This window comes from Meles meles, chromosome 11 (genome assembly GCF_922984935.1).
Source record: "Meles meles chromosome 11, mMelMel3.1 paternal haplotype, whole genome shotgun sequence".
NCBI classification, from domain to species: Eukaryota; Metazoa; Chordata; class Mammalia; order Carnivora; family Mustelidae; genus Meles; species Meles meles.
In genome coordinates, this window is record NC_060076.1 from 13,804,449 (window position 1) to 13,826,522 (window position 22,074).

General features: G+C 46.1%; 1 protein-coding gene across 9 annotated transcripts; it reads right to left on the bottom strand.

Annotated features, from left to right (window-relative positions):
- Positions 1-798: 798 nt before the first annotated feature.
- On the bottom strand, positions 799-22,063 carry LOC123952965 (protein CutA homolog). Of its 9 annotated transcripts, XR_006820787.1 has the most exons (8): positions 19,662-19,856; positions 18,895-18,975; positions 14,010-14,158; positions 8,227-8,286; positions 5,975-6,020; positions 5,450-5,499; positions 4,075-4,227; positions 799-1,385 (listed from the first exon to the last, which is right to left on the bottom strand). XR_006820787.1 is itself a non-coding variant. In XM_046022753.1 (7 exons), the coding sequence occupies exons 1-7, from the start codon at positions 19,707-19,709 to the stop codon at positions 1,370-1,372; spliced, it is 450 nt and encodes a 149-aa protein (XP_045878709.1). In that variant the 5' UTR covers positions 19,710-19,856; the 3' UTR covers positions 799-1,369. The 9 variants fall into 9 exon arrangements, 7 of the variants coding, with proteins under 7 accessions (XP_045878709.1, XP_045878704.1, XP_045878705.1 ...); XM_046022753.1 differs by lacking the exon at positions 4,075-4,227; XM_046022748.1 differs by lacking the exon at positions 4,075-4,227 and having other exon boundaries at positions 799-4,074.
- Positions 22,064-22,074: the final 11 nt, after the last annotated feature.

Sequence of the window (22,074 nt, forward strand, 5' to 3'; positions counted from 1 at the left end):
GAGTAATAATGTCAGCACTTAGAATTCTTTTTTTTTTTTTTTTTTTTAATATTTATTTGACAGAAAGAAATCACAACTAGGCAGAGAGAGAGGAGGAAGCAGGCTCCCTGCGGAGCAGAGAGCCTGATGTGGGGCTCGATCCCAGGATCCTGGGATCATGACCTGAGCCGAAGGCAGAGGCTTTAACCCACTGAGCCACCCAGGCGCCCTGGCACTTAGAATTCTTAATTAACTGTGGCTCCCACTTTTTTTTGTCATGCATTCTGCTTTGGATTTTTAACTGCCCTTAGAACAAAATCACAGCTGGAGCCAGGGTTGGGTGAGGGGGTGGGATTATTCTTTGGGCTGAAATCACTATAATGGAGTGAAAAATGATTGGTCTGCGGTCTCAGGAGACCTGAGTTCCAGTCCATGTTCCAAAGTGAACAGCCGCACAGACCTCCTCAGATCAGTGGTCCTTCCCGTGGTGAAGAGTGCCTGGTTCTTTGTGGTCAAGATTACTGATCCAGATTTACAACAAACATTTACCTTCGGAGCTTAGGAGCAAAAGTTAGAATTCTCAGAAATTCCCTAAATCACAAGTTCTTCTTAAAATACTTGAAACATTTTTCATATTTTCTCCATTATCATACATATCTCAAAAAATTTTAACAAATAGGAGTTTTAAGCTCAGTAGTATTTACAAAGAGCTGTAGCCTGTAGGGAATATTTAAACACTGGAAAACGCCAGGGAACGTTATCAGATAGTATTCAAAGAATATTCAAATATCCTAGCAAGGTTAAGAAAACACGAAATCATGTGTCAAAATTGCTCAATTAAAATTTATTTTGCTTCCAAAGTTAGTGTCTTCAAACAAAGCTCACAGAATTTGTTTAAAGTATACTATATGCATAAACTTATCTGCAAAAATAACTCACAGTTTGCAGCAGACGCAGCTAGACAGACACACCCGGGACACAGCAACAATCCGAGACTGACTCCGTGGTAATCATTTCTCCCCTGCGTGCTCCCATCCTGGCTCCTTTCACCCTCAACTCTGCATGCTGGTGTCTCCTGCTCTTTTTTTTAATCTGATGATTTCTTCAGGCCAGTTAACATCTCTGTGCTTTTAAGCTTTAGTATTCACAGATAATTTTAATACTTTTTTCTCATTTTCTCAAGTGATTTTTCTGGAGAGTCTGGATTCAAAACAGACCTTTCCTGAGAAATGCTGGGAAGGCGTTCCTGTATGAAGCTGCTAGTGTAGGGCTGGGCCCAGCACTCTGGGGGGACAGCGTGGTCTAGGGTAAGTAAGCTGGGAGTCACGCAGACGGGAAAAATCACTGAACTCCCCTAGGTCTGTTCCCTCATCTACAGAATTAGATCCTGTCACCAGCCTCCAGATCTGTGGGGAGAAGGAAACAATACCATATATTTTTAAGTGCCAGACCAACTTACTGCACGGATGTTTTTGGACCGAATAACCCTTTGTTTAGAGTTGGCTACAGTAGGCTCTCTGGTTGTTTGGCCTATAAAGGGATATGTCCAACCTCTCTGAAGGAGACAGAGCATCAGATCAAGAATTGGACACGTGGGTTCACAGCCTAGTATTTCTCGGCCAAGCATTTTAAGTGTCATGCTCTCTGATCTCAGAAGTCAGCTACCAGCTGAGAACACTGAATTAGAAGGATAAGATAATGCGGAGAACCTAGGGGAGCACCAGGCAGAGAGCTGACATTTGTCCTCTCCTCTCCCATTTCCTGTAGCCAGCTGTGACCCTGAGGCAGAGGAAGTTCACCGAGAAGCGGTTTTCTGTGCATAGCACAGAAAATGGCCCAGTGAAGGCCAGAAATAGAAAAATCTCCTTTGGAATTAGTCCCACTTTAAGGAAGTTCAAAGAAAAAAATGCTGGGTTTTGCCAATTCCATAAATTAGTAACTGTGGGCTACAGAGAAAGCTTTATTCAAATCCTTGAAACATCAATTTGGGAAATTCTAGCCAAATCCCATGCAAGAGATCAAACAGACTGAGACATGCCCTTGACCTCGAGCAGCTCACGATCTAGAAACAGGAGGCTGACTATGATACACAAGGATAACGGGGACACCGAGGCCAGAGAGCTTCCTTCCAAGCGGGGGAGCCGGCCTCACAAGGAGCAGCCAGATTCCCAGGCATTCATGCAGGAGGGCACTACAGGTCGAGGGGAGGCCTGAACACAGGAGTAACTTCACACAGCATACTGGAGCCATCTCCTTGCCAGCATGGGCAAGGAGAAGTGGAAGGTGAAGATGGAAAAACTGAGGTGAAGCAAGGCTACGAAGGGCCTTGAAGGCCAGACCAAGAATCTGGGCTCTATCCCGAAAGCAACAGAGGCAATCCCTCTGTGGCCCCCAAAGCATTTTCACTAGGGTTTAAGATTTTCCCGTGTATCAGAAACATCTGTTGTAAAAATGGACATCACCATTATCATTCTCTGTCCTCCTGAGGCAGCTCCAAAATCCCCACTGGCTATGAAAAAGGATCCTCTGGACCTCTGGAATAACATCAGCCTTAAGTCCCTATAAGGGCTTCACAGACGGGCCCTGGGAGGGCCTCCATTTTATATTTGGAGGAGCTTAGGTTTAAGAAGCACAGCACGAGTCAGAACTACAGCCTGGCAATAAATACCCTTCCCTCTGGGAAGACCCAGGATTCCACAGAGGTCTGTGGACTCCCATCCAAACTGCCCCTGTGTCTCCCCAGAGTGAGGTTACCTTGTTGACAGATTCATGGGGGAGGCCTAGCTCAAGTCTTTCTTCTCACCCCAATGGGCCCTGCCTTCTCCGCCCTCTTCCACCTGAGACCCAGGGAGCAGGAAGAGAAGTACCAGACACGGCGTGAGCAGGCTTGACCTTACCATCCTTAACGCAACATGCCACCCCCTTGCTGGACCTCAGTACAGTTCCATTTCCTTTGGTAATCTATAAAATGGGAGACTGGTTTAGACCACTGGTTTACTAGCTTTTAACCAAGAAAATTGAAACAAAAACAAAAAACAAAAATCTTAAAAGGGAGCTTAATATATAAAAACGATGAAAGGTAGTTGAGGTATGGGCAAGGAGGTTGAGGTACGGGTGGGGAGCCTCATACCCTTGCCCCCACCCAGGAAGCACCCAGGGTACCTTCCACCAACCCCTAAGGCCCAAGGGAACAAGTCTGGAAAACACTGGTCTGGCAGGTCCCCAGGGGGCTTTCCACTTTAGGATGCTCAGTTTCAACACTCATGTGACAAGGTTAGTACCATGGGCTCAGAACCTATGTCTCCAAAGAGCAAGGTACCAGAACCTTCGGATACCTGTCACATTCAGGCTATGGGGGAGTCTAGACCTGCTTCTAAGCCGTGAGGCTGTATCTAATACCTAATATTCCCCAGTCCTACCCACACTCATGAAGCCCTTCGGGACTCGGGAATAACAAAGAGCATCTTTAGTTGCAAGAAATAATCCTGCTTGTCCCTGAATTTCTACCATTAGCAATTCATACTTTTGGCTAAAGGGCTTGCCGGTTCCCCTAGAAGGCGACATTCATCCCACACACTTCGGGTGAAGAGGTCACTAGGCCCATTCCTCCTGAGAAGCAGGAGAGTCAATGCATCCTGGACATTCAGGGTAGGCCCAGTGACTGAAGGAGCAGATGGCAAACCTCACCCTCACCGCCACCTCCCCTTGGCCTCCCCACATAACTGTCCTTGCCTTCCCACCCGCCGGCCACCTTTAAGCCTGAAGCACTTGAGACAAATTCCACTGGGTTCTTGCTTGTCCCAACCAACCCAGCCTCTTCTTCCAGCTTCAGGGGCTCAGACCTTCAGCCTCTCAAGTCCCTTAGTTCTTCCACACTGACAAAAACACAGAATCCAGAGGCGCTAGGAAGCAGAGAGCGGGCCCCCCTTCCCCAGAGTGCAGCTGCTGCAGGCCAGAGGCAGCCATCAGGAGACACGAAAGCCCCGCTGCCCTCAGTCCTCCTCCATGCCCTCCTCCAGCCACTTGAAATAGTGGACGTCTCCTTGGTCCATGGGAAAACTGAAGACTTCTGGGATTTCAAAAGGATGCACCAACCTTTGGAAAGAAAGCAGAGGCCTGTGAGTGATGAGGACTGGAATCAGCCCTTGCAGTTAGACCCAACTGGAGAGCCTCACGGGAGCTGCTCTGCGACCTGCCACAGCCACCTGCCCGGCACCGTGGCCCACTGCTCCTGAGCCTGTTTCCCACCTGTCACCAAGTGAGGAGTTGGGTCAGATGGCTTTAGAGTCTCATGGTCATGGGTTCAAATTCTAAGTCTGCCCCTCACAGCTATGGAACTATGGACAGATCCCTTAATTTCTCCAAAGATCCTACAAAAGAGGAGATAAAAAGTCCCTCCGTGACTAGACTGCCGAGGGTTAAGCGCGATGAGGCACAGGACACACTCACCCATATACTGACCAGCCTTGCACGCCCTCATTAAATGTCACTTACTGCCTTCATTACCATCCCACACTCATCACTGCGCCCTCCCCAAACAACCCTCCGTCCCCTACACCTCCGGATTCTCTTCTCCACCTAGAAAGTTCTGTTGATCTCTTAAAAGCCTATCTATCGCTCAAGGCCCAACTCAACCACTGACCTTCTCCAAGGGATCTTCCTTGACCATCCAAACCCACAGGGATCTCTCCTTTCTCTCCATTTCTTTCATCTGGCCATCGGCACACAATGCAAGTTCTCCTCACTTCCCAGACAGAAAACATATAATAAAGCCTTGGGCCTCATCTGAAAAATGGGGGTGATAATCCCCTGCCTCCTTTCCAGTGAAAGAGGCATTGTCAAGTTCTCATGAGGCAGCTTACTTGGTAAATCATGACACACGCACACGTAAACTTTTGGGAGTTGGGGTAATCCTATCCAGTGACTGGGGATAATGCGTTTTCTTATTTTAGGGACACATATGTGTTTGCTTTATTTTGGGGGGATGAGAGGCAGAGGGAGAGGGAGAGACCGAATCTTAATTAGGCTCCATGCCCAGCACAGAGCCTGACGTGGGGCTCAATCCCAGGATCCTGAGATCATGACCTGAGTCGAAATCAAGAGCTGGCTGCTTAACTGACTGACCCACCCAGGTGCCCCTATTGCTATTATTTTAAAGCAACTAAAAATTTTTTTTAATTTCTCAATTTAAATTTCTAATACAATAAACTTTAACATAACCCACGTAAACAAAGCTCCTCTGGGTTTTTGATAATTTTTAAACATGTACCAGGATCCTGAGACCAAAATTTTGAGAACCAGTCCCAACTAGATCACTCTAGCCTCTCATTTTACAGATGGAGGATCTGAGGGACAGGACATGCCCAGGGTCATGTGGGAGGTGGGTGAATAGGCTCTAGGTCTCCTGCTTCTCAAGCTCCTTCACTTAGTCCCCAGTATATCCCTGGCTGAGAAGAGATGCCAGAATTACCTGATATAGCTGGACAGCATGTGGACCTTGGAAGTCTTTGTCTTTATTAGCTGTAAAAGAAAAAAAAAAAATCCCTGCTTTAGGGAGGACCTCAGTCCCAGTTGTGCAGCTACTGAGTCATCTGGTCACTCAGGAACCAACACTCCTCAGGTGACCAGGCATGGGTGCATTCGCAAATTGGCCTAGGGTATCTGATGTGGGGCAAGAACCTCAACCGGTTGATCTTTGCTCAATTTTTTTTTTTTTTAAGATTTTTATTATTTATTTATTTGAGAGAGAGAGATCACAAGTAGATAGAGAGGCAGGCAGAGAGAGAGAGAGGGAAGCAGGCTCCCTGCTGAGCAGAGAGCCCGATGCGGGACTCGATCCCAGGACCCTGAGATCATGACCTGAGCTGAAGGCAGCGGCTTAACCCACTGAGCCACCCAGGCGCACAATCTTTGCTCAATTTTAATTGGAACCTGGGAAAAGGCCTTGGTCTCACTCTTCCCCTACTAAGGCCCCAACCCCCCCATCCTCACTTACCAACAGGATCTCAGTGGCTTCTTCGATTTCTCCATTCCAAAAGTACCTGGAGAAGAGAACAAAACCAAATTACGATGCTCACAAGATGAGTCCAGTAGGATGCCAAATCTGGCCCAATCGGGTGACTTACTAAGGTGGAAACTATTTTTATCTTTAAAGATTTATTTATTTGACAGAGAGAGGGAACACAAGCAGGGGGAGTGGGAGAAGGAGAAGCAGGCTTCCCGCCGAGCAGGGAGCCCACTGTGGGCCTTGATCCCAGAACCCTAGGATCATGATCTGAGCCGCTTAACAACTGAGCCACCCAGGCACTCCCAAGGTGGAAACTTTAAAATCTTCCCAAACCCACATTAAAATGTCTGGAATTGGCCAAGTCCAAGATGAAGATCATCTAGTCCCCACCATCCTAATGCATGCTCCCAGCAGCTGCCTAAATGTTCCTGGGGGTAAGAGGCTCACCATCTCTTGAAGAAACCCATCGCTCTACCTTACAGGCTTTCACATGAGAGATGGTTTTCTTTATGGCATGCCAACATCTGCCACCCAGTCATCTTCCCCAACTTCCACATGAAGAGCCACCTCAGGGCAGCCCTGCAGAAACTCCTATGTTATCTCTCCTCCAAACTGGGCTTCTCCAGCCCTTTGAGTTTTATTTTTATTTATTTATCTGAATAAGAGACAGTCTCAAGCACACTCCACGCTAAGCATGGAACCCGACACAGGGCTTGATCTCACAACCCTGAGATCACGACCTGAACTGAAGCCAAGAGTCGGACACTTAACCAACTGTGCCACCCAGGTGCCCCTTCAACTCTTTCTATGCTCATCCTATACTTCTGGCTTCTAGGCCCCTCCCATCCTTTGGACTAATGCTACTTCTATTATTTACTCTCAAAGTGGAATGCCCACAAATGGATAATTAAAAAAGCACAGGAGGGGGGCAAAAAAAGGACAGGAGGCTTCAGGGGACAAGTGAGCCTTATAACATATAGAAACAGGCCCAAAAGTTAAAAAACAAAGTCAGTAATGATGTTCAGAAAAGAGTACAAAAACATATCAATGGAAGGGAAAGAAATTTGGCCTGAAAATATCTACACTGACTCAGGGCGGGGCTAAGATGACCTAGGCCACGGGTGCTATGGTGAAGGGTCAGTTATAAAAAGGATGGACATACAAAGGGAAGGTGAGGCTGAAATTCTGTTCTAGTTCCCAAGCACTGGTTCCCAGGCTGGCTTCATGTGAATCACCTACACAACTTTCTCAAAATTCAGTGACCTAAGCCTCACCCTCAGAGAAAATGATACAGCAGATCTAGAATAGAGCTCAAGAATCTAAAACACAGGGCGCCTGGGTGGCTCAGTGGGTTAAGCCGCTGCCTTCGGCTCAGGTCATGATCCCAGGGTCCTGGGATCGAGTCCCGCATCAGGCTCTCTGCTCAGTGGGGAGCCTGCTTCCTCCTCTCTCTCTGCCTGCCTCTCTGCCTACTTGTGATCTCCGTCTGTCAAATAAATAAAATCTTTAAAAAAAAAAATCTAAAACACAGCCAAATTTGAGGATTACAGCTCTAGATGCTGCGAGTCCCTGAGGCGATGACATTGTTGGGGGAGGGGCATGGCACGAACTTCCATTATAGAGCACTTTTCTGTTTTGACCTTCAGAGTAGGTATTATCTCTCTCTCCTCACCACCCCCAACCCCAACAACAAGGGGAGGAAGGAGATGAGAAACAGGCTGATGGGAGAGATTAAGGCACAAGACAAATCCTGCACAGCGAGTACTAGGAACATATTTTGATGAGGGAAATGGAACAGACCAGAATTAACTCAAGTGAGGGTGTTAAAGAAATGAAAGGCAGACAACACAGAAACTCCTTGTCACTTGTCAACTGCTAGACTTTTCCAGAGAATTCGAATGCAGTGGGAATTATTTTCTTCAATATCCCTAATAGGATTACTCAGGGATGGAATGCCCAGTCGGACTTCTTTCCTAACAGCAAGCTAACTAATTTAAACAAAGAATGTGAGAGCAAGGTTCACTGTTCCTAAACTATAGATCTTTTCTCTTCCTTCTCCATACACAGCCTATTTTTGCTTTTGTTAGGTGACAGAAATCCACTAGGTAACTTCCTCTGAATACAAATTAACATTAAACAAATATCTTTGAGTTGTTCTTTGACAATTTCCCAGGAGCTGAGCGCTCTTTCCACCAGCCAGGACCTGACCTAGCACCCCCACAGGCCATAGCAAAACTCACAGTGAGGATGCCTTGGGCAGGATGTTCACAGAGGCAGCCAGCTTCTTATCCAGGCTAGCCCTAAAGCAAACAGACACAGTCACCGTCACCAGGCTGAGTACCCAACATTTTAAGAACAGGGACAAGGGACAGGAGTTAGGGGAATTACCCAGGAAACCAGAGTCTAAGCAGAGAACCATTTAGAGTGCCTCTTCCCCCTCAAACCAACACACTCCATAACCAACCTTCACAGAACTTCTAAAGAAAGCACAGTTTATAAATCCTTCCCTGGGCGGGGAGAAAAGGAAGGAAGCAGCTATGGCAAAGCAGTCTGAAGGATAGGCCCAGGCTGTTTGGGGACGGGAAGCTGGTTAACACTGGACACAAGACCTGGATTCCATTCCTCATCCTGCAGTGGATGGCGGTGTGAGTTTAACCACGTTCTTTCTTTCATTCCAAGAGTAAGTATTTGAGCACCCATCCAAGACACACATGTCCCCCTCACTCAAGCTGACTTTCCTGCTGTACTGTAACAGGATTGGTTTGGTCAGAGGTTTCCAACCCTTCCACGGTCATTTTATTCTATCACCATCTTCTGCTTTGACCTCTCGGGTATGTGTCAGGCTGACACTCACTGCTTCTGATCTGTAGATACTCACGTGACCACACAGACCAGCTGTAACTCCAAGTAAGAGCAAACAACAACCACAACAAACATACCTTGTGTTTGGAAAATACAGGCTCTCTTTACCTTTTTTAATGTAAAGTTTTCTACCAGAGCCCTAAGAGCACAGTCATCACTTTGCAGACCTCTAAGATTTTTTGGACAGACTACAGGCTGGAACTCCTGGTCTGAAGTTCTGATTCCCGTGCGGAGCCCCAGGAAACAAAATCAGATGTGCCCAAATCAGCGCAGGTGTCACAGAACCAGGAGCACCACCAAATCATCGATGCAAAGAAGCATTCCCAAGCATCAAAGCCACAAGCCCTCAGAATCAGGCAGGCCCTGACAACCCTTTCTCAGGTCTTAGGCCACCAAGGGGCACCAATCTCTGTGCTCTGAAGTGCTTGGACCCTGCCAGATAAACCTCTTTGGAGCCCTGCTCACCGATCCCTCCTACCCTCAGCTGCTGCCAAGAGAACTGACCTACTTTCTCTTCCAAGAGTTCCAGACTCAACAGTGCTCTCTTTACGGCTCCACATTAATGTGGCATTCCCTTAGAAAGTTCCAGAGCTAAATAAACCCCTGACTGTAAGGAGAGGCACATGGCACAAATCTGTTTAAGCAACTGTGGCAAGTCTTACTCACTCAACTGTCCACTGAGAAATTACATTTTACTGCTCCTGAAGATGGCAAGAAAACACAGGGAGTGAGTTAAACCTTTTTTTAAAAAAAAAAAAAAAAAAGTAATCCATTGCCTCCAAGGCCCAGAATGTAAACTCCTCAGTGACTGGTCACAGCAGCCTGTCCATAGATAGAAGACTGTAGAAATATGGAGGACTGTGTTACTCAAAAAGACCCTATGGCCAAAAACAACCCAAAACAAAAATAAAACCAGAGAGCATGAGAGCAAAAGAGCACATCAGCTGACAGATAACACACACACACACACACACACACACACACACACACACACACCCCCCAAGACACACAGTGAATTCCAGATGGGAGCTGGAGCCCTCATGCTCATCTGAGAACAGACGACAGACACACATGGAACTGTTAGGGCCTCGAGAAACTGCCAAGACTACACAGAAACTGCCACACACTAGTGAATCACAGACCACAGACATGGTTTGGCTCTTACAGTGTTTTAAAAAATCTTGACTTTGTTACTAATGTTTACTATTAGGATATTTTATACTAAAAAAATACAGATTATCTATCTTCTCACCAGAAAGTAAGTCTTGTAACATTAGAACTACCATCCGACAAGGTCACATTTAGCTAGAGCGGAGCAGGGGCTACTCCCTTGAGGCGTGACATCTGCTTCTCAGGTCCACACAGTTCCCACCGCTCTCCCTCCTCCCAATACACAGGGAGGATCAGGGCTGCTTTCCACCATCACCCGCCCTCATGACACTGCAGCCCACTTTGCTTATTCAGGGACCTATAGCCTTGATCTAATCCACTTCCCCCTATACACAGGAGATGGAAGCCCAGAGAAGGAAGACTTGCCTAAGGTCGTACGTGGAGTTGGCAGTGTAGAGGACCCTACAATCCAGGTCTTCTGATTCAACACTTGGAATTTTCACCCTGGTTCCAGTAAGAAATGTTTCTAGTTATTTTTTCTAGCTAAGAATGTATCTTTCAATGAACCAGGAACCAGAACTGAACTGCCCCACAACTGAGAGGCAGCAGACTAAACTCAAAAGAACACTACAGAAGACGGACCACTGGCCTGGAGCTGGGGAACCTGGTCTCGGTGCTGGTTCTATGGCTAAGCTGGGGTTCCTGCCTGCTCCTGATCGTGGGGCCCTCCCCATCATGTACCATTCACCATCCTTCTAGAAATCTTGGCAACTAAACCTGTCTCCCTCTCTTCTATTGAAACACTAAGAAAAAACACTAAACATAACACGCTGAGTGAGAGCTCCACAGCCACATCCCTAAACGCTCCACTTCAGACCTGCAGGCTAAGTGCGTGGACCAAACCGATGCCGCAGCCTCACTTTGACAGCAAACCTTAGAAACAACGGGAAATGCTCACTGCTCAGCCCTGCCAGCACACAGTAAGAAAGCCTTATGTACCAGCGACGGCGAGGAAGCCCCGAAGGAGCAAAGACCACCCTGAGACATGAGGGGGAGCACATAGGGAAACTGCCACAGGAGATGAGAGCAACAGTCCCCGTCTGGAGACGACAGGAACCAGAGCAGGGAGGAACATGGAGGCAACCATCCAAGTGAGTAGCTGGGATGCCATGGCAGGAGCAGGTGGCCCCCTGAAACCTCCCAGAGCCCAGGCGCCAGTAATGGAGTGCCTGTCGCCAGACAGGATCGCTAAGTGTGCCAGCAGAGCAGTTGCGAGGGCCCCCGGCCCGGACTCACACTGAAAACGGTGCTGCCTAACGCCAATTCCTGGCAGCCCTTTTGCACCTCCAAACAAGCATGACTGAGAAGATGAGAGAGGGCCCAATTAGTCACAAGGAACGGAGGAAGATCAATAACCAAGAGAGACAAAAACTGAACAAACAGAAGAATTTACATAAAAAATCAGTTAAGAGAACATTCAAAGCCCAAATTTTAAAATAAGTATAATTATGTATACTTGAAAGTTGCTGAGAGCAAATCTTCAAAATTTTCACCACACGCACACAAAGGTAACTATGTGAGGTCACTGGTGTGGTTTCTAACATTTCTGTGGTAATCATTTAGCAATATATATTTATATAAAGTATCAGGTGGTACACCTTAAATTTATACAATGTTATAGGTCAATAAAGCTGGAAAAAAATTTAAAATACATTAAGTATAATTAATATCCACAGAGAGATAAGGCAAGGTTATTACACCCATTAAATATGATCGGACAATTATGAAATAAGAGCAGTTGGTTATTAAAAAACAGTGAGAAATCTTGAAAAGGAAATCTATTAAAAAACTATTCTAAAAAATTATAATTGTGGTGGGGTGCCTGGGTGGCTCAGTGGGTTAAAGCCTCTGCCTTTGGCTCAGGTCATGATCTCAGGGTCCTGGGATCGAGCCCCACATCGGGCTCTCTGCTCAGCAGGGAGCCTGCTTCCTCCCCTCTCTCTGCCTGCCTTTCTGCCTACTTGTGATCTCTGTCTGTCAAATAAATAAATAAAATCTTTTAAAAAATTATAATTGTTTAAACAAACAAACAAACAAACAAAAAATAGGAGGGCTGAATAGCAAAACAGCTGACAAACAAAGGAAAGACTACTCCAAAATTTTCCCAGCATGCAAAATAAAGAAACAGAAAAATATAAAAGTTCAGTCCCAGAGAACAAATTCAGCATCTACCTAACTAGGAGCTCCAGTTAAATAGACACAGAAGGACAGAGAAAAGGACACAGAAAATATAGAGAATATTTACCAGATGAATAGCTGAACACTAAGACAGAAACTCCTAAAGTCTATCAGAGACCAAAAGCATTACCTACCAAGAATGAGACCTCGACAAACACCTGACTTATCATCAGAACCGTGGATGCAAGAAGGCCATAAAGACCTCTCTCCAGGGAGACACAGATCCATTTACTGAACTGGCCTTTTGACTAGTTAGGATCCAGTCATTAGAGTCCTTTTCCTCCCAATACCCCACCTCAGAGATGTCATCTGATGTTGGACATCAGACCCGGAGTGGCTGATCCAAACAGTTTAGCACATACCCTAGTTATACCAGAAACATCAAAGGGACTTCAATTCCTAGCTGCTAAATATTATGGTCATATTTCTGGAATAACCATGGGTTCTTTCGGACAAGTGCTAGTCTCCAAATGTAATATTAATGATGGAAAAACAGACATTCTGGTTGGGGAAAGAAAAATGGAATAAATTGCAAGGTTAATCTGTGACCAAGAATTTGGAAGCTGTATGTCCCCAAAGACCAGATTCAACATCTTAAAATACTATAACTCAGTCTACCATCAAATTTCAAGATGGCTGAGTTAAAGAGGAAGTCCATCACCCTGCAGACCCACTAACCCTCTTCAAAGTCACATCTATGAAAAGGAGTGAGGGGAGGACATTCAGATACAACAAACACTTAGTGAGCGTCTGCTACGTCTAATCTAGTAGGGTAAGAACTGTACATATTTCTTATCATTTCACCCTTACATTGCTCCTGTGAGCTAAGTGGCATTATCCTATGTTGTAACTCAGAAAACTAACACTTTGAGAAAGAAAGTGTGGCCTGAGGTCGCACAGTTACAGAAGTGGCACAGCCAAAACTCAAACGCTGGTCTCATTTTAAGGCCACTGTTCTTTGCACCACACCGTAGCTGCTTTGAGAAATTCACCAAGTACTAGGGCACCTGGGTGGCTCAGCCGGTTGATCATCCAACTCTCGATTTCAGCTCAGGTCGTGATCTTGGGGATGTGGGATCAAGCCCTACCATTGGGCTCCACGCTCAGGGGGGGATTCTGCCTGGGGTTCTTTCACTCTCCCTCTGTGCCTCCCCCTGCTTGCATACTCTCTTTCTCTCTCTAAAATAAATAAATAAATCTTTAGAAAAACAAAAACAAAACAAAAATTAAAAAACGAAAGAAAGAAATTTACCAAATACACGGAACAGCCTTGCAGGGTGAGCGCCTCCAGGAGCAAGCTAAGAGAGTATCGCCAAGGAGAGCGAGCACTGGGCCAAGAATTCAAGGACTGAAATTCTCAGCCTGCGGAGCTCCCGCGTCCTCTGACCTTAACACCTTGGGCAAGCCGCTTAGCTCTCTGGGCCTCGTATCTCTTAAATGCTCTCATGCACACTCAACATCTTCCAGCCCAGCAGCAGGATCTGATGGGGGATCATTAAGCCGTGCTTTTTTTTTTTTAAGGTTGGATTTATTTATTTAACAGAGAGACACACAGCGAGAGAGGGAACACAAGCAGGAGGAGTGGGAGAGGGAGAAGCAGGCTTCCCACAGAGCAGTGAGCCCCATGCAGGGCTCGATCCCGGGACCCTGGGATCATGACCTGAGCCGAAGGCAGATGCTTAACCAACTGAGCCACCCAGGTGCCCCCAGACATGCTCTTATGACCCCACATGAAGAACTGTGTAGTGGACACAGTGGAGCATCCTGATAGCTCCCCAGCCTCCCGGGCAGCACCTGAGACCCTTCACCATACCTGGCGATATCTCTGGCAATTTGCTCATTGGGACAGTTGACAAAGACGATGGAGTAAGTGCCGGAGACATAGCCGCCAGCGACAGCTGAACGGAGCCGCAGGCTAAGGGTCCTGAGCATGGGGTATGACAGGAAAGCAGTTGTCAGGATCTACACAGTAGGGAAAGAAAAGCACAGGTCAGCAGTGACATGGCCAAGTCGTGATCTGCCAGCTCAAGCAAACTGGAACCAAGGCTAAGGGTCATTTTTTCATCCCTATCCCCCATTCACAAAATAATTCCTGGTATCAATATCAAGCTTTAGCGCTTTAATAAAGTTTCCGTGCCTAAATATTTTCCTCTGCATTTTGCAGGTGGTAAGAAAACGGAGGCTCAGAAATCAAGATCACAGTTTGTAATTGGTGAAGCCGTGATTAGGAATTGTCATCCAGATGAGCAGAAATCCATTCTTATTGTATAAAACTGCTAGTGGAGGTAATGCCGACCAGAATCCACTGAACTGCTATTATCCGACGGGGATTATTTACGAATGATCTACTGATTTTGTAGAGTCAACTTGACCTCTGGTCATTTGTGTCTGGGCAGGCACTGTGGGGAGTCCAGCGGAAAAGGTAGCCTAATTTAAAGTAATGTGACCTGTACTGCTGTAACTGAGAGGTGGTAGGACCTAGAGGAAGGCTATACCTGAGGGAGAAGAAGATTCAAAGAGAAGGTACCATCTAAGTTGGATCTGAAATCGTAAGTAGGTTGACAAGTGGAGAGGGAGGTACTCCTAGTAAATGATAATATGTATAGACTCAAGAGGTATTTAGGGATAGATGAGATATCCAGTCTGCAGATATGGTATCACGGGGAAATAAGACTGGCTAGCCTTATAAAGAAAAGGGTCTGACAGAGGTGTTTAAGGTTTATACTCATGGAATAGGGTGCTTTTGGAGGTTTTTAGGTAGGAGAGTAATAAACATGGTCAAGCTGGACAGAGTAATGTTAGAGAGAGGAGTGACCAGAAGGCAGTCTACTTATAAGGCCACTACAATGATGTAGGAAACAGACCTCCAGATCTTGAGCAAAGAAGATAGCAGTGACAATATGAGAACAGAAGACACGCAAGATACCATTGTTCTTACTATTTTAATGATAAACATTTAAAATAAGGGAAGTGGAAACAACTGGAGAATGGCTTCTGTTCCAGGGCTCTCTGCTTCTGTTCCAGGGGAGATCATGGAGCCACTAATAGGATAGAGGCAACTTGCAAGGAGGCCCATGGTGACCCAGGCAAGGCTGAACAGAAGTGCGCTTCTCCTGCCTCCCAGCCCAGGGCTCAGGCCTCACTCAGATAAGTCTCTGTCTTCCCACTCCATCCACATTATTGCCTGGGGCCTGGCTCCTATTTCTTGGCAGGGCCTGAGAACAGCAGTTTTTATGTGTGGAGCTTCAGTTTGACTAGAGGCCTGTCTGGGTTGGGTTTCTCATTCCCTCCTCCTTCCTCCACCACCTCCAAATCAAAATACCAGTCCTTTGAACTGAAGCAGTGACCACGCAAGAACAAAAGAACCAGGCTTTTCAATGAAGCTTTTATTGTATGCGTGTTTTTAAATGACAACTCAGTTAGACTATAAGAAAAAAATAAAAGCACTAGAGAGCAGGATTTAAATCCCAGTGCCAGTACTGCCAACTGCCTGTGGCCTTTGACAAGTTACCGCCTCTCCCTTTTATAATTGTGATTTAGAGAACGTACATTCTGACACTTCTGCTGCCTACCTCAGAGTTGTCACGGGCTCAAACCAGACAGGAAAAAGACTTTTTAATCACTGATCCAATAAAGAAAGGCCCCGTGCTTTGCTCATCACTGTACTGTCCGCACAGTTCATGGCACACAGAAGGTTCACGATAAATACTTGTAAACTAGTGAATTAATAATACACCAGCAAGATGTGGCTATAAAGACTAAATAGTGGGGACACGTGGGTGGCTCAATAGGTTAGGTGTCTGCCTTCGGCTCAGGTCATGATCCCAGGGTCCTGGGATCGAGTCACACATCGAGCTCTCTGCTCAGCAGGGAGCCAAGAGCCTGCTTCTCCTTCTCCCTCTGCCTGCTGCTCTGCCTACCTGTGTGCTCTCTTCCTCTGCTAAATAAATAAATAGAATCTTTAAAAGAAACAAAGACTAAATAGTGAAGTAGATAGGGCTTTTGAGTCACCCACTGTTGGCTTTGAGCAGAGAACCAAACATACTGGAACACGGTAATGCTCCAATGACTCTAAAGTAGTTTCCAGCAAAGACTCTGGACAAAAGGGGTAGGGACCTGTCCCCCAACCAAAAAAGCCATTCCTAAGGAAGATCTGGAACATTTCGGCCAGTAGGCATCAGTGGAAAACTGCGCTTACAGGATTAACTATTAACTCACCTAAAACGTATTGAAATTCTCATATGAACTCATAGTCAAAATGCTAAGAGGTAAACGGGCCCCAGGTATCTAAGATAACCCTTCATTACACAAACAAGGTAACTGAGACAGAACATACAGAAACTCTGGGACAGAACCAAGACTCGAATCCAAGACTCCTGCATCCCACTGTGGGTTCTTTGAAGTGCCGTGAGCATGTCTAGGAATGGGTTTAGTGGGGTCATTTCAGCTTCACATACTCCAGTGGTTCTCAACTTGGAGCAATTTTGTTCCCCCAGAGGACATCTGACAACGTCTGGAGACAATTCTGACTGTCATGACTAGGGAGGAGATACTCTTGGCATCTAATAAGTGGAGGCCAGGGTTGCTGCTCACATCCTTCTGCTGTTCCATTGATCCCAGTGAAGTACAGACAGCTGCTTACACATGTGTCCCCCACTGCGCATGAGCTCTTCAGCCTCATTCATTTTCACATGCGTAGGACCTGACCACCCTTGACAGGGAGGTTTGAGAAATGTTTGTAGACCTACCAACAGTGTATCGGAAGCATGAGAGGCCAGTTTGGAACCAAAGGTGGACTACAATATATTCTGCAACATATTCTGTGACATACGAACACAAACTTGACGGAAAATACACACATCACAATACTCCCCAACAGAAACATTATAACGGAAGAAGAGTCACTATAATTTTTAAAGTCTTTATAACATTTTCATACTTACCTTTTACTAAACACTTTTTCTAATTTACATTCTTTTAAAATATTTTATGTATCCTTTCGGTTCCTATTTCATTCTCCCCCCCCCCCCTTTTTTTTGTTCTGGAATATTTACATAGCTTATGTAAGTAAGTCAGGTTATGACTGACTTTACAACCTCTGTTAAGGCAAAAGAGGCCTCAGAAACCACCCAGTGGTTCTAATCTTATCATTGACCTACTTTTAAGGAACCTGTGATACTCGGGCATTGAATGCTACATTGTGTTTACCTATACATTTTCCTTGTACAAATCCAGAATTTTCACATACTCGACACACACACACACACACACACACACACACAAATCAAGAAAACCTACAGTTCCAAAAAGGTTAAGAGCTACTTATTTGTGCCAATTTTTCAGATGAGGAATATAAGGGCCAGAGAGAAGAAATCACCGAAAAAGTGAGCAGCAAGACTTGTGACCCTCTCCTACAGTTCTTCCCACCTCCCGCTCAACCACCACCACCACACCAACTGGCACTCTGTGGCCACTTCCAACCTTAACATTTTCCGGGAGGACTTCCCCTTCCACCTCCTACCTGCCTGCTCAAAATCCCAGGAGCAGAAAAAAGAAATGCACCCTCTCCCCTCAACCCCCAGGTTGGAGGTTTAGGGGTGAGAGTTCACAGAGCATGGGGCACTCACCAGGAGGCATATGAGGACAGAGGGCCGCAGGTAGCCTGGCAGAGGGCACCGGGAGCCCAGCCTGTCCATGGCATCGCTGGTAATTTAGTAGCACAGCCGTAGCAAACTGCAGCCTCGGGCTGAGTTGCAAGCTGATGGGCGGGCACTGAGGGCCTCCACTGCCCTATGCCCTCACCACCTGCTGCCTCCCCCACTGCCCAGCCAGGCCCCAGCAGGCTGGCCGGTAGGAAAGAGGGGAGGGGGCAGGGAAAGAGGGAGTAATTCTAACTAGGAAATTCTCTTCCTAGAAACAAAAAACCCAGACACCATATGCTGACCTACAATGCCTGCAAAATGAAGAAACTAATTTACCCATCCCAGTCTAACAACAACAACAAAATGATTAAAATCCCCACATGTATACATATAGAGACCTAAATTTCTTGACTATATGAAACTTCCAAAAACCATGGCACACAAACACTAATACACATACACAAAACTTTTCCACTTTATAGGGGCCCACCCTGCCAACAAAAACAAGTGAAGCACACAAAGACATAAAGGGTGCGCACACCCACACCCACACCCACAGCTGCCTTCCTATCCCCCACAGCCCCTCCTCCTCACAGGATCTCCCATCTAATCCTCCTTGGCTTAAAATACTCTTGTTCCCACCTGCTCTCCCTCTGAACTCATTCATCTTTCTAGACCAGCTGCTTCGTGCAGATTTTTGCAGGGTGAATCCCACAGTCCTCTATTTCCCCTAAGGCACTTTGTATACACTTTTGTTCGACATCAACTACGCGGAGTTGCAAACAGATAAGAAAAGCAGCAAGCTAAAGGACTGACTGACTGCTCCCTTCAGGAACGCAGAGTCCACTGATGCCAAGATGTGCAGTTTTTTAATACAGCTTTTTAATGTGAAGTATCTTAATATCTAAATGATATCTCTGGGGCAGGGGATTGTGTACACAAGGCCACAAGTAAACTTTTTTCAGTTAAGGAAACTGTTCTATTACCTTGATTGTGGAAGTGGTTAAATAAGTGGTTTAACAAGTGTTAAAAAGATTCCACACACTATATACTTACATTGGTGGATTCTGTATCATATGTGAACTGTACTTTAAGGAGCCGTGGAAATGCTGGAAACGAATTCAAAATTGCTGTGTGCTGGGTAGACCAAACACAACACATCTATTAGCCAAATCTGGCTTGCAGGCTGCTGGTTCACAGCCTTTGTGTCTATTTTCATTATCCGTTTACTGTCTGTCTCATTCCTTGGGACTCCAGCTTCTTAAAGGCCCACACTTCTCACCAGTGTCTGACAAAGTTGTTAATAAACCAGTTACATGGTTAGCTGAAGACTCAGGACAATTACATAAATGCTCTGAGCTGGCGGTAGGGGCAGTAAAGGAAGGACTAATACCAACTTCACAGATCTACAGTGAGGAATAACAAAGAAAATTCATGTAAGAATGTTGTAGAACACGTAAGCCCATGTCAGCTTTTCAAAAGCAAGTAGTCTCAGGACTCCTGGCTGGCTCAGTGGCAGACAGAGCATGTGACTCTTGATCTCAGGGTAGTGAGTCTGAGCCCCACGTTGGGTGCAGAGATTACTTTAAACTAAAACTTTTAAACAAACAAAAAAGCAAGTAATCTCATACTGACTACCATGGTTAACTCGGAAAATCTCCGTTTGTGATTGAAGAACTTAGTATCTGTGGGAAACTGGGTTAAAGAAAATGAAGCTGTGGCCCTAAGAAAAACTTTATGTTCAAAGTCCAGTAAAATAAGACTGTGATCTTTTATACCTATTACATTAACAAGAAATGTAGCCACTGTTAATGACCATTTACCTTAGATCCTGAGATGATTTCCTGAGATGATGTCCCCAAGTTTAGCATAGGACCCCACACAGCTTATACTCAATAACTGTTTGTTGAATGACTAAATGATATGGATGTGTGGCTGGTGATGATAAGGATGGTCATGATGAAGTTAGATGTTGGGGCAACAGGGGAAGAATGGCAAGAGATGAACTGTCATTTGGAAGGAACTGCCTCTGGATTCTCTTCTTCCTTTAGTTCAGGCACGTCTACGCTCTCCAGATTCAGTTCCAAGGTTAGATTCCAAAAGTCCAATTCTGCATTTATGGCTTTGGCAGATTCTTCAGATATAGTGAGAGTCTCAGTGCCACTGCCTGAGGATCCAGGATCTTCTTCTGGAGGCTTCTTATTCTCTTTCTTTCTCTCTACCTTCTCCTCTTTATGGGATTCAGATTCGGATTTCGACTCGGATTCGGATTTCGACTCGGATTCAGATTCAGACTCCCCTTCAGACTCCGATTCTGTATCCATCGTCTTCATCCACACTACCTCTTTGTTCGTGTCTTTTACTTCCTTCAACTCCTTTGCTTTATTCTGAAGGTGCTTTTGCACCTCTTTATAGGTATATAACAATTTATTGAAGTCTTTTTTAAAGGCCAAACTTCGGTCGAGGAATGGATCCATATCAATTGCAGCATCAATGAGGTCTGAAGCCTGACGTAAGACAGCATTCAGTTTCCTTAGATTCATCTTAACCTCTGGTTCTGGGGACTTGTCTTCTTCCGTATTTACTGATACAGACTCTCTCTCAGTTATGGCCAAAGCTTGAAACTTGAGCAGTTCATTAATTTCACCCTCTTCAATGTCAAAGAATTTAAAGTCCATCCGTTTTGCAGACTCTATGATTTTCGCAACTTCTTCGTTAGCTCTAGGGAAACATGCGTAATCATTCACAACATCATCCCAAAGTTTCCACCAGGCTTTATTAAGAGCGGCTGGTTTTATATCATCCATTGCCTCTTTTATCACTACCAACGCATCGGCAATGCTGTACTGTTGCCATGTTTCTTTTAAAGTAAGACAAGGGTTTTTTTCAATACAGTCAGCAAAGTGGTCAAACATATGCTTGGTGTAATACCTCCTGAATGCTTCAATTATACCCTGATCCAAGGGCTGAAGATAGCTAGTGCCTTCCAGGGGGAGGAACACAATATCAACGTTAGGATGAGCAAAGAATAATGAGTCTGGGTGATTGGGACCTCTGTCCAGAATTAGCAACACTCTGAACTCAAGATTTTTTTCTATTAAGTAAGTCCGGGCCTGATGGATAAAACAATTATGAAACCAATCCAAAAAGAGGGCAGTGGTTAGTGATACTTTGGGGTGTGATCGCCAGAACACAGGAAGGCGGTTTTTATCTTTTTCCAAAAGACAAGTGGGATTAGGGTCTTTATAAAGCAGCAAGGGTTTTATCATTTTGTCACCGGCAGCGTTGGCACAAAAAATGAGGGAAATCCTGTCCTTGGCTTCCTCTAAGCTTTCGGGATTTTTGTCTTTTTCCCTAAAAGTACGTGAAGGCATGCACTTCCAAAACAGGCTCATCTCCTCGGCGTTGAAGACCTGCTGAGGCACATAGCCTCTGGCTCTGATCAGTCTCTGGAGTTGTTTGGAATACTTGGGCGCCGACTGGGCATTTAACGGTTCTTCCTCTCCCATCAGCCTCGAATTTCGCAGACTGTAGCGATTCCTAAACTTCTCAAACCATCCCTTGCTCGCATGAAACTTATCCGGGTTGCCGTTGCCAGTGGTTTCCACCAGCTGCTTGTAAATGCGTTTGGCCTGGCTGCAGATGGCCTTCAGCGTCAGAGGCCGCCCCCCTATGGTCTGGTCCTCCACCCAAAAGGTTAACTCGGTTTCCATCTTCTCGATGTTGACGTCCCGGGGAATGCACAGCACCTTGGAGCAGACGGGAGAAACACTCTCCATACTAGCCCTGATAGCCTTCTCGTTTTTCTTAATGGTGCGCACGGTTGACTCGTTGACGCCAAACAGGCGCCCCACGTCGGTGTTACTCACGCCTTCTTCCAGCTTCTCGAGAATTTTCATCTTGTCTTCCAGAGGCATGACCCTCCGCCTCCTCTTGATTCCTGTCTGGCCCGGGAGCAGGATGCCCATGGCCTCCGCGCCGCCTGGGGTGGCCTCGGCCGCTGCCCAAGCCGCAGCGGCCTCCACCACCGCCGCCCTCGCCGCAGCCGACAGCCTGGCTTTGGGGCCGGGAGGCCGCCCGCGAGGCCGTTTAACCTTCTGTGGGTCCTCATTGTCACCACTCCGCTTGCCGGGCATCTGACGCGCCTTCGCTCTCTAAGGGAAATACGCAAGCCGACCGGAAAGTCGGCCTCCGCGACCCACCGAACGGCACCCACGATGACGCCCGGCGGCGACC

Coding starts and splice junctions, on each gene's coding strand:
- LOC123952965 (XM_046022748.1), bottom strand. CDS start 19,709: ATGCTAAACTTGGGGACATCATCTCAGGAAATCATCTCAGGATCTAAG. Junction 18,976..19,661: donor AAATCATCTCAGGATCTAAG/GTAAATGGTCAT, acceptor TGGTCTACCCAG/CACACAGCAATTTTGAATTC. Junction 5,500..5,974: donor AAGCCACTGAGATCCTGTTG/GTAAGTGAGGAT, acceptor TTTCTTTTACAG/CTAATAAAGACAAAGACTTC.